At 35.6% G+C, this 13134-nt stretch overlaps 1 protein-coding gene across 2 annotated transcripts in view; it reads right to left on the reverse strand.

Annotated features, from left to right (window-relative positions):
- Nucleotides 1-13134, reverse strand: part of GRM8 (glutamate metabotropic receptor 8) — a 304196-nt gene that overhangs the window by 32628 nt on the left and 258434 nt on the right. For both annotated transcript variants that reach the window (XM_053942640.1, XM_053942642.1), the window contains exon 8: nt 9580-10515. In XM_053942640.1, the coding sequence (XP_053798615.1) occupies nt 9580-10515 (936 nt within the window). The remainder of the gene's footprint in view (nt 1-9579; nt 10516-13134) is intronic.

The raw sequence follows: 13134 nt of genomic DNA on the forward strand, positions 1-13134 counted from the left end.
CCATCATCAATGTCAGTGAGGGAGAGAAGAAAGAGACACAAAGATAAGCTGAGAGTTTAAGTCCTAATTCTCACAGAAAAGAACTAGGAACTTGGATATAAGATGCCAAGGATATAAGATATTGGGATATAGAAAGAAAAGCAGCACTGGCTGCAATGACTGTTGTCTCTTGGACAAATTACCAAGTAAGCAATCAGGGAAACGAGAGGATTTAAACAGCAAAAAATTGGAGGTTGAAAAGGACAAAGGTTATATCTTTGGTGGTGGTTGGAAACAAAGAAATTACAAACCTCACTGAGAAGGCAAATAGTTTGGAGAAATAGCAGAGAAATTTCTAACTTGGAGTCTGGAAACCTTGATGGAGGTATGTGTTCTTTGTAGATCAATAACATTTTATGCAGTGTGATGGCTCAAAAGGATAGGAGGCTGATGTGTTCTGGAGGAAGCTGCTTCAGTTTATACCATAATCTAAAGCACCCTTTCAGTAGATCCGTTCTTAAGGAAAACATATGGTGCAAACAATTCCCTTATAGTGACTATTTGTAAACCAGTTTTGGGCTTTGGGACCAATTTCAGCATCATGCCACATTGGTTTGCCTGTGTCTTTTTGATGACTAGATTAAGAGATAGATGCCTTGCCTGCTGTGAGCTCTTCTGCTATACCTCATTCAGTTATGACTTCTAACTTTCTGGAAAAGACATTTGCAAAATGTAGTGTGCTCCTCAGCATCAGAGTTAAAAATATTTTCCTTTATTTTCCTTTGAACACCGTCTGGTAAGCAGTTCCCCTCTTCTCTTCTAATCTCCTTCTGACCTTGTGGTTTTGAAATTGGGAAGTATTTTACAGTACCTGAATGAATGGCATTCACGATACCTGTGAATAGCTGCTCTTAATCTGAGTTCAGTGGAGTTTAAAAAAAAAAAAAATCAAGTACTTTGCCTTTCTTCCCTTCAACCTACTGTGCTTATCAAACACTTTAGCTGAGTCGCCATAATTGTGCTTCAAAGTGTTATTTATCTAAAGGAAATACAAGGTAATATGGCTTTCATACATTGATGTGCTGATTACTTAATGGGGATCAAGTTCATCAGTGTGGTGGGAAGTTGGTGTCAAGTTCAAGATGTGGTAGGTGATGAGCTTGTACAAGCGTTGCTATTTAGGCTAAGCCTATGTATGACAACTTACCAGTCCACAGTATTTTGTCCTATCTGTAAGGTCAAAATATTGATACTGGTATGAATCCTATGCAAAATTGGAATTCTTGTAGGAGAAGATAAGAAAGACAAGAAGCTGAATATCTACTCAGAGCCAACTAAATGCCTTGTTAGATTGTTTCTTCTGTCTTTCATACATGTGTTTACTTACATTCAGTAAGGTACAAGCCTTGTTAAAGCTACAACAAAGGCTATTGATGCACTCCTTCCAACTTGGCAAGAGCTAGCAAGAACATGAAATTTCCCAAGAGCACCCCAGAAATAGTTCCAACACAATTTCTAGACAGTGTTCTATTTAAAGATTTTCTATTTGTTTTAAGATGTGTATAAGTGTAGTTAGTTCCAATTAACTTTCTCTTACCCATAGCTTTTTTTTCCCCCAGGATGTGGGTTTATCAAATCATTCTTAGCTGAAAAAAATCTCTCTTCCTGTGTACTAACAAACATTTTTCACTAAGTGATAAATTTGCTTAAAGATATTTTCCATGTGGTTTGTGTTATCAGTGGTTTTACTTTACGCAAATTAAACCAGCCCTCACAGAGCCCCAAAAACTTAAGATTTTTTAAATGCTGGAAGGATTTATCTTAAACTGCACTTGTTGAAGACAACCAGATTTTGGCACTGAAGAAATTAGAGCCAAAAGATCAATATTTTTGTGAGGTGACTCTGATTCTTAAAAATACTGTAGCTAAGGTATATTTTTTTTCAATATTATCTTTATGAAACATTTCTGGTCTGTCACAAACTGCTTTCTGTGATTATTGATCCTTTTTTTTACAAAAAAGATGATGAGTTATTTAGCTATCTGTGCTTACAAAATTATTTCTGCTTCTCAGTAAGGATTAAATACTTATCACAGAAGCCAGCAAGTAGCCAAAAAGATCTATTTAAAGTTCTTTAGCATGCAATTCCATCTTCATCGACACATTACCAACTCTCTGACATTCCTCAGGATGGGACAGAATGCTGATCACAGGCAAATTTAATTTTTCTGGCAGCTCATTTCTGACTTTGGGAGAAAAGCCATCATTCATGATGGGGCCAGAAGCAAACTTGTCAGACAAGCAAAATGCCAGTGTTTTTCATTATGTGGCAGGTGCACATCTTTTCAATGTACACAACAAGGTACGCCAGCTCAGTGCTCATGCTGGAATAGACATGCAGCTATGCAGAAATGAAAAGGGTTTGCAGCCCTCAGGTGCACACATGAGCGCCTCACTGGGCTAAAAAAATAAAAGATCTATTTTACTAAATACTCCACTTCTTTCTTGAAGGAGGTGGCGAGGAGGAGCTTGGAGAGTGTCTCTCTTTGTGATACATCCTAGAAAACTTATCATAGGTTGGACTAGATCCTAAAGGTCTTTTCCAACCTAGTTCATTCTGTGATTCTGTAATTAAAATCAGGGCTCAGCATACATCCTCAAAATCCCTGTAGCTTCATTAATGAAATTAATGAAATGAAATGAAATCTCACTTTTAAGGCAAGGGGCATATCTTAAAACAATAAAGTCCAGTCTTTAAAATTACATATGCTTTAACTTTGCACAGTCATTCAGCACAGTCATTCAGCAAGAACACTTCCTGAAACTCAGGTACACACTGTGCTGAATAAAAAAAAAAAATCAACATAGGGGCTAGGAATTTTAAAAAGTAGTATTTTCTTTAAAAGTACTTGGCCTGAAAACTCATAAAAAATCTTTTATAAGGTTTTTTTGTTTTTTTTTTTTAAATGCAAGGCTGGTGTTACAGTCAACAGTCCAGACATTTTTCAGTTTAAGAAAGTAGAAACAGTTTAAAACTTGTGAAATTATGCTCTTTAAATACCAGAACTGCTCTGCTTCCAAATTTCAGTTTAAACTTACAAGGATAGAAAAGGTTGAAACTAAAAAAAAAGCTTTGAAAATGCCTACAATATTTTAAATTACCCAATCCATCAGTTTTGTCTCACTTATCAGCTAATAAACTTTAAAAAAAGAAAAACATAATCACATTATTTTCCTAAGAAATAACTTTTGGAATGGGTTCCCACAAAGCAACTTTTGAAAGAAAAGAGGATCTCTATATTTAACTGGCTTCTCATTACAGGTACCTTTTGCAGTTCATGCTGCCACCCAGGAGAAGTATGACTACTCCTTTGTCCTCTAACACTAGCTCATGGGAGGCTGGGAGGGAAAACAGATTTGGGGGCAGCTGAAATCATTTGCTCAGCCAGTAGGTGAACAAGCAATGACCCAGCAATGACCATGGCCTGCAGTGCACTGAATATCTTCCAGCTGGAGGGGAACATGCTGCCTCAGCAACAAACAAGGAGCAAGGAACTTCCTCTCAGACAGAAAGGGAGCAGAGGAAGATTGGGCAATAAACTGCTATTTGGTCGCACTTTTGTTCACATCTTTTTTAACACTCTGCTTCCACAGTAAAACAACAAAGTTCTAATTTCTGCCAAGGATTAGGTCAAAAGTTGGAGGACATTATGAAGCATAGAAATAATTTAGCTCATGAAATTTTACATTTGAAAAAACATGAAATGAGAAGGATTCAAAATTTCTCCATTTTTAACATGATTTCCAGTGAGAGGGAGGGATATTTCTATCAGATAATCTGGTGAATTTTAACTAATTTTCTGTTCCAAGACATAGAATAATACAGTCATTTAGGTTGGAAAAGACCTCTAATATCATCAGATCCAATCAGTGACCTAAAACTGCCAAGTCCACCACTAAACCATGTCCCTACATGCCACATCTATGTCTTTTAAACACCTCCAGGGAGAGATTTCCTGTTCAGTGTTCCACTTCCCTGTTCAATGCTCGATCACCCTTTCAATGAAGAAATTTTTCCTAACATCCAACCTAAACTTGCCCAGCCACAACCTGATGCAATTTCCTCTTGTCCTATCATTTGCTACCTAGGAGAAAAAACACCCTCCTTGCTACAGAAAGTTGTAGAAACAAGCTAAACAAATCCAGTTTTCTGAGTTGCTCCTTATGAATCTTGTGCTTTAGAATGCAAAAATTCAAATACTGATATTTTTTTTATAATCCTGCAAGTACTCCCATATTCTAAAGATTCTGAATAAAAAGCAATTAGGAGCACAGAAATGGAGTTTTGAACAATTATAAACTGCTGAATGTGGAATGTATCACTACAGCACTCTTCTAACTTCTGCTTCTGTAATAAGGAAAATGAGAAACTGTTTCAGATATCCCTCAGATTAATCCTCATGCTATGCACAGTGTTGGCAGCAGAGATTCTAGTTTAATCAAGCCAAAAATTATTCATAAAATGAGAGAAATGTTAAATTTATAAATTGCTTTTCTGGACTTTTTCCTATGATGTGTAATGCACATACTACCTGCAGAGTAGTGTTCTGCAGAGCTAGAACTCCACATGCAATCAGGATTAGAAGAGAATGCTTTGAGGTGAAGAACAAGCTCAGTGTTGTGCCCTTCATTAGTACAGTCTGCGGAATCATTAAGATGCTGTTTTCTTGCAGTCACAGGAACATATTTAGTCAAGAATTCATAACGTAAAGACATACACACAAAAGATGATTTGTATACCTTTTTTAGAAATATGGGAGAAGTAGGAAGTCTCTACCTGAACTATCATTAGTAGTTGTTTTCTTTAAACTAATGAACATATATTACTACTCTGATGGAACTAGCTCTTCCACTGAGAATTGAATTTCTTTATCTTGACAATTACAGCAGTAATTTACAAGTCAAATTAATAGTGGAATATTTTTTATATTGTTTCTAACTTCTTTTAGTGTTACTAACAAACAGATGGGTATAAGCATAAGATCCACTGAACAGTAAATCCAGCATGAAAAGAGCTAGAATAGTAAGATCATAAGCATAATAATTTATAAGAAAATTTCTATTATAAAATTACAATTTTTCTATATTGCAGTTATGAAAAGAGAGGTCAGACTTGTCAGAATAATTGGAAATACATTAAAATTTATCTGCCTTGTTAGATCACACCTTATAATTGCTTCCACTTGGAGGAGATGGAATAAATTATTCAGTGTTTTTTATGGTCTTTCCTTAGCAGAAAGTGAAACATCTCTTCATTCACAGTATGGGGAACAAGTATTCATCTTCTCGTTCAAGCAAAGTATTTCCAGATTAATATAATAAATTATGTCTGATAATAATGATGTGTAATAATAATCTGTGAATAAACATTATTTATCAACCTGTCAAAAATGCTAAAAGGAAGGGAATTTACAAAGTTCAGTTTATTAAATAGGGTTGTACTTCAGACAGCCATCTATCCTCAGAAGATTTTAGTGCAATCTGCCATTTTAACTTAATTTTACACAGGAATTCAAACAGCTGTTTTAATCACTTAGCTATTCAATATATTTTTGGGTGTCATTCTGGTTATTATGACGTTTCAGACATCTCTATCCTAGATGATTCCAGTACTTCCAGTGTTTGGCTATATACATGTACATGACATAGAGGAAAGCTATATTCACAGAATGCTTTCTCAAAGAATTTCTCTCCTTTGCCTCTAAAGCACCTTACTGACATTAATGCAAGTGTTAGAAAATTTGTGGTTTATGTCTTAGGGGGCCATTTGTCATTCAGCTTAATGACTCACTGGAAAAATTAATTTTTTTGTAGTAGGTTCCTTTCATGAAGAAGGAGCTGTGAAAACAGGCATGAACATGAATGGACAAAATCACATAGAACCTAAAGTCAATGTTCATATTTTCACTGCAGGACATCTGTAAGAATTGCAACCTCAAAATAGCCTGTTTAGTACCATAGGGCATTTATATTCTGTTGCTTGAAAATAAGGACAAATTAGTAAACGTGGAGATCAATACAAGCCACCAAGCTTGAATTATGCCAGGTAATTTTGGATTGGTACTTTAACATTTTTTTTTAGTTATATCTGAATATATATATATTTAATTTCTTCAATAATATACAGTAGTTTTCTCAATTTTATATTCATTTCAAACTTACATGTAAGTTGATATAATGCAAATTTAAAAAACAGCATTTGTTATAAAGGATGTTTAAAAATATTACAAATGTCAAGACGAGAAATAAACATATTCCCATGATGTCTTGACAAGTTACCTTAACTTTTACTACGTTTTTTCTTACAGTTATGTCACTGCATGCAAATTCAGGCATTTAACTCAGCTGCATTCACCAGCAAAATTTATCATGAGAAGAGAGCACAGCACTTGCTGTGCTTCACAGCAAGAAGACATCATCAAGATTCCTAGTCTGTCTGCAGATAAGTACTTATGCTTATTTAAATTACCTTCATCATGCATATTTGAAGTTTGATTGATGCCAACGCTCAATTTATGGACTTGTGCTGACTCTACATGTTTACACTCCTCTAGACTATTTACAGAATCTCTTAGGAAACCTATACTTTTGAATTGATCTCCAGGGCCACTAAATGTAAGGGTAAATTTTCTAGGGTGAGCTTTGAGTTTTGGATCTAGACATCTATTTTCAGCATTGATGATACTTGGTTTTGTTTATCAGTGGTATTGACAGTGAAATAAAAGCTGCTCAGTAGGTTTGTTATTTAATTAGTGTTAATTGAATACTTAAGTATGTACAACCTCTTTTTCAAGAAATGGTTAGTAACTTACGCTATTATTGCAAGCACTGCTAATGTCTAGAAAAACTGAAATTCCTTAAAACATTCTGGAAAAGTTTTAAGTACTCATTATTCAAACAGAACTGTGTCTAAAGTTAGTAACTGGGAGTACTCCTGGCAAGTAATGAATGTCATAATAAATTTATTACTGTCAACATTTCATAAAGGAAACATTGCTTTAAAATAGCACCTTAAAATCCCCAGCTTTTATTGCTCTGTTCTCTCTCAGTAAGCTCAAGCCATTAAAAAAAAAAAAAAATCAGGATTCTAAAATAACTGCAATGTGAGTAAGCACCAAAAAAAATTCCATGTAAGTTTTTCATTTGTTTCATCCTCCAAAAAGATCATAATATCAAATTTCAAATAAAATATTCTAGAATACACTAGCCTGTTTTTAAATTGTTTCTTATGGTGTTATGCATCAACTGAGAAACCATAAGTTTGTTCAGACCATGCATATGTATGCAGTTAAATTTACATATTTTTATCCCATTCAGAGAAGTATTTAAATTGTATGGAATATGTAAACTGTTATGAAGATGTCTGTAAGACTCTGTGTGGAAGCCTGTTTTTATTTGCAGCAAAAAGAAGAAGCATTTGAAAATAATTATTTGAATTACAGAGCTACTGTATTAGCACTTTTTCTCTCCATAAAGAAGAGGAAAGATAAAGAAATAATTTAGAAAGAAAAAATGGCAATTAACAAGTGAAATTTAGTGTTAGAAGCTGTGTGATTTAGTGTCATTTGTGTGTTCAGTCTTGGGTTTCAAAAAAGAAATGCAAAAGAAATGTTCATTAATCTCGTCTTTAAAGGTTGAAACCAAATCATCCTTTACTACAAGCCAAAGTGAACTGATGGTGTACATCAAAGTCACTGCATGGTTGCCAGCAGAGAAATATTTCCTATTTCAAGACTCAGTTCTTTTGGTTCAAGTACTTGCCATAAACCTGATCAGACCAAGCTGTTAAAAGTACCACACATTTATAAAACAAAGCATTTTTGTGACTTAAGCCTACAAATACAAAAAACAATTTACCTAAACATGTTTTCCTATGTCAAATGGGATTTTTTAACTTACTCTATCTGTCGTAAACCATTACCTTGGTACTCACTTTGATGCCTTGCCAAGGCTGACCTAGAACAGAGACTAGACGAAGTTAAATAGTAGAAATTTATTAAAAGGCCTCAATGGATACACCTTGGGCAGCACAAGAGACCAGCCAGGGCTACACCCAAGATGAACCCAAAATGGTCACAAAGTGGACCACTGGTCACAAGGTCTCTCCTTTTATAAGTTCTGGTCCATTAGCATATTGGAATTAATTGTCCAGTTATAGCTTTAGGTTATGAAGTCCCTTCCTTCTTGTTTTTCTCTCTTCAGTCCACTTTGTTTATGTTCTCGGGCCTGAAATTTGGATCAGTTGTCCTTGGTCCCCATCTAAAAAAGGAATTTTCTGTCTAGCTACTCTGTGAAGAGATTTTACCATCCCTTAATACGAAGCACAGAACTACACACTAAAGCAGTAAAGAATCTGAAAAATATAAAAGCTAAAACCTAAGGCATCAACTTCCCCAACTTAATCCAAAAAGCCATGAAAATAAGTCTGATCAAATTCAGTAATCCTGCTTCATTTTTTAGAGAGGAAAATATTTTTTTCTGCCACACTTTCTGCTCCATACAATTCTTCTGCTTGAATTACAAAATGTTTCATCAAGGTATACAGAACTGTTATTTAATTCTACAGACAAGGGTGCCCTCTAAACTAGAGACATATCAAACCTTTCCACAATTTTAAGTGAACACATGCTAACTTTTCCAATTACATTAAAATGAATATTTGTAAACATTATACAAAACCTGCTAGAAGGAAAGACAAGAATTTATCTGAAAGACTATTAACTTTAATTTCTTATTTTTAAGTATTTCCATATATCAAATATTTGCAGTTTTGAAGATTGATGCTAGCATTATTACTTTTCCCTGCCTAAGTTGTCATTTTCACCACTGTCACCTCAATAAATACTCACACAGTCGACATTTACCTCTGCATTCCTATTAGAACAGAGGAGAGTCACATGTCAAATGTGGTTTCCATCTACGTATCAATCATTTAATTTCTTATTAAATTATCAGGAAAGTGTTTTCTTTTTACATTGATATAATAATTAATGAATTATGCCTTATATGAATTTACACACAAGTCATTCACCATTCATTTCCTCCTGTTCTATTTTTGGTTCTTTTAAATTTTTAAAGTTGTGTGTGTCGACCACAGACAAAAGTAATTCTTTTCATTCTGCCCCGGCATTTTTCTTCATTATTTTTGACAAATGTAAGTTGATCTTCTTAGACTTGTGGAATGCAACCAGTTCTATCAGATCTGTAGATGATAACAAAGATTGATAGTGCTTCATGTAACAGGCCACAGCATCACTGAAGGGCAATAACCAATGTTAGGAGAAACAGTCCTTAAAGGTTATATTGAGAAATTGTCAACATTTTTATGCCAGTCACACAACAATCATAATCAGTTTCTTGTGTTAATATATAGGAAATCTACATTTTGAAACATATACTTTATTGTTTGTGAATTTGATGGTTTATTTGCCATTCAGAATTACTCATTTGTAAGAGTGAAAATGTTTTAGTGCCGTAATTATTGAGAGATGAAAATAGAAAAAGAGTAGTGTTTTGATAGGTAAATGCATTATCACTTACCTTCTCTGCTGATTGGGCCGTACCAAAAAAGATTGGAATAAAAGCTAACCAAATTATGCAGGTTGTGTACATAGTAAATCCAATGGGTTTTGCTTCATTGAAGGTCTCTGGAACCCCTCTTGTTTTAATAGCGTAAACAGTGCATGTGACCATCAAGAGAATACTATATCCAAGAGAACAAATGAGAGAAAGATCTGAAATGTCACATTTGAGAACTCCTCTGGCATTTTCTGGTTCAAGTGTCCTCTGCTCTCCATAGTCTACAATGGTATGTGGTGGATCAATAGCAAACCAGATGAAGACTCCAATAAGCTGCAAGGATATGAGGCTGAAAGTGATCACCAGCTGAGAAGCTGGACTAATAAATCTGGGAGCTGTGACAGATTTTTTACCTTGTTCAAATATTCTGTGAATCCTGTTTGTTTTGGTAAGCAATGCAGCGTAGCTGAAACACATACCAAGTCCTAAAAAGATCCTTCGAAATGAGCAGACCACTGTATCAGGAGCTGCAATCATTAAAAAAGTAATGGAGTAACAGAGAAAAATCCCAGTCAGGAGCACATAACTGAGCTCCCGCCCAGAGGCCCTGACGATCGGTGTGTCGTTGTACCGCACAAATGTCACAATCACAAAGGTGGTGGCAATTATACCGAGAATAGCTATGAAGACAGGCACGATGGCCCAAGGAGAATGCCACTCCAGTTTGATGATAGGGATAAGCTGGCAATCCGTACGGTTGGCATTTGGTCTCTTATTAATGGGACAGAGTTCACAGTTGAATTCATCCACCTGGTAATGGTAGCCCTCACAGCGCTCACAGTGCCAGCAGCAGGGCACTCCCTTCACGGTTTTCTTTCTTTCCCCAGCTTTACAGGGCAGGCTGCAGACAGATGCTGGATGAGTGTGTTCTCTGTTAGCCCACTGCATATCTTCTACCTGTGGGTATAAAAAATTAATGAGATTTCTATTTTCATTCATTTATAATATCCTAATCCTGGCCACAGGTTTGTCATAAATCACTACTTGCTGACAGCACAAATACAGTTTACCATAATAAGAAACCTGTTTCTTTCCCTTGCACTGGCTTTAAAAAAGTGTTAAATGATTGTGTCCAATAAATCATTCATGCCACAGGCTTGATGAGTGTCATTAGTTTCTATTTACCTTTTTGCTGCTGACCAAGTTGACATCTGTAAAGATATTTATTGATTCCAGGCTAGTTTAAAATCAAAAAGTCTCATACGTAGTGCTGTAAAAAGTTAATCACATGCAAATATAAATATCAGTAGTTCTCAAACATTTAATTACAAAACAAGTCTATTTTCAGAGTGAGCTTCAGAGCAATTTCTGGTACAGTAAAGAAATTGATTAAAATCTCCATGCATCAGGTCTGGCAAAACAAAGAGTTCCAGAAAAGAAAGGTCTGTGATGCCATCCCTTCCATAAATGTGGATATTTTACACTTTTCCCTCTTTGATGCCTTGAAATGCTCAAAACTGTTTTGTTTGTATTTCTAGACGATTAAAATAAGTATATACTGCTTTCCAAATAACAATGGAAAAAGATGTCATGACTACTGCCTTAGTTCTCCTGAACTAAGTCCTGAATAAGTCCAGGGATCCTTTTGTAGCACAGAACAATGCAATCTTGTTTTAGAAATCCCAGCTTTCTCCATAGCAGCACATTAGCACAATATACTTTTTTTCATTCACCTATGTAATTCTTCCTGCATGCCCTGCAAATGAAATCTGAATGGGGAATTCTTTCATTTAAAGAATTTCCTACTTAAAATTATCACTCAGTTTGGTGCCAGCTGTCCTTAGCCCACCCTTATTAAAATCCTGTTCTGCAGAGGTCACTGAGAGTGAACCAGAGCTGTGGTAGAGCAGAGCCCCTGGTGGGCACCGGAACCACTCCTTGTTGCTCCAGGCCCCACCTTTCATTTCTTTGTGAGGTGATAAGCACTCGAGGACAAAGCATTTTCCTTGTTCTTGCCTGTTAAGTACTTAGCACTTTTGTTTCATTTGGAGGTTTTATTCATAAGCGAAACAGCAGTTACAAAACTTCAGGCATCAGGAATGTTTTCAGTTTCTTCTGGAGGAGGACAGAATGAGGACAGCTTATAAAAAGGGGTAATTTTGGCCTTTAAAGTTTATTTTTTTCAGCAATTTTTCAAGAGACTTGAGGGGAAATCACAGCGTAGCATTACTGGCCTTATTTGCCTTCCCCAGAGAGCCAGAGCACCAGTTACAGCACTGCACAGGGTGAATAAAGCAGCCACAAGCAGCCAGACTCCTGCTCTCCTCTGTGCCCCTTTGGTGCAGGACTTTGATCTTGTTCTCCACTCCAAGGGACCACAGAGTAACAAGGAGACAACAATCGCTCATAAAACCAGCTCTGTGAACCCTCAGAGTCACTCGAGGATTTCAGTGGGAGGGGATCCTGAATCTCCAGAAGTCAGCCAGATTTTATATCCAGGATTGGGATGACTATGCAAAATACATCATCTAGTGACTATGGAAAAGAAAATAATTTAAGCAATTAGCTTCCTAAAAAGACCAAGAATAACCCAGTTCTGTATGAAACAGCTTTGATAGTGCTCCAGCAGAGCACTTGATACACTAAAAAAAGATTCACGTCTATTACAATCTCCTGGTTTTAATCACTGAAATCCTAAAAGCCCACATAACCCCTTATTGTTTCATCTACTACACATGAGAAAAAACATGCTATGATGAAATCAGCATGATAGTAAAAGACAATTTGCCTTCACATTGTTGCTAGGAGAATAAATACAAATCTTGTGATCTAGTCACATACTACAGTAATGGGGGGGCAACAATAACCCATGGTCATTAATCCAGGTGTGTGGATAAGTTTGGAATGACTCAGAAAACAACAGTACTACATATTGGCTAGATTACAGCACACAATAAAGAACCACCAGCAGAGCAGACACCACCTTATCCAGCATAAACTTAGAATGGCATGGACAGGCAATATCTCATCCGGCAGAAAGCCGGACAGGATAAAGCTTAGCTATCCAATTTTTAAACATATTTGAATTAGCAAGGTGAGTTTATACCAGATCAGTATTTAATACCATGAGGCTACAGTGGTTCTTTTCTGCCATTAAGCATCCTAAGGTCACATTTACTGTATTGTGAATACAGTAGTGGTTTAGATAAGTACAGAGAATTTCCTTTTGTCTTTTAGAGATTCTACCTTATTAAAAAGAAAGTTTAAAAATTAAAAAAAAATCTTTTAATTTTACAGCTATTTACAATTTCATATACTTTTGTCCTGACAGTATTTTAATTAACTAAAAACATGCCTAAAATCTCTTCATGGTTTGCAGAACATTAAAGTGCCTCAGATTACACCTCACATTGGCAACAACTGATAAGAAATTCCTACTTCTGAAGCTACCTGGGAAAGATTCATATATGTTTTTCACTCTGATACATCTGATACAAACTAAAAAAGATATCATTTCCAGCTTATAAAGTTATATAAATTTATTAATGTTAAAAAAACTCACTGAATAAAGAATTG

The sequence above is a fragment of the Vidua chalybeata genome, chromosome 5, assembly GCF_026979565.1.
Source record: "Vidua chalybeata isolate OUT-0048 chromosome 5, bVidCha1 merged haplotype, whole genome shotgun sequence".
Classification (NCBI taxonomy): domain Eukaryota; kingdom Metazoa; phylum Chordata; class Aves; order Passeriformes; family Viduidae; genus Vidua; species Vidua chalybeata.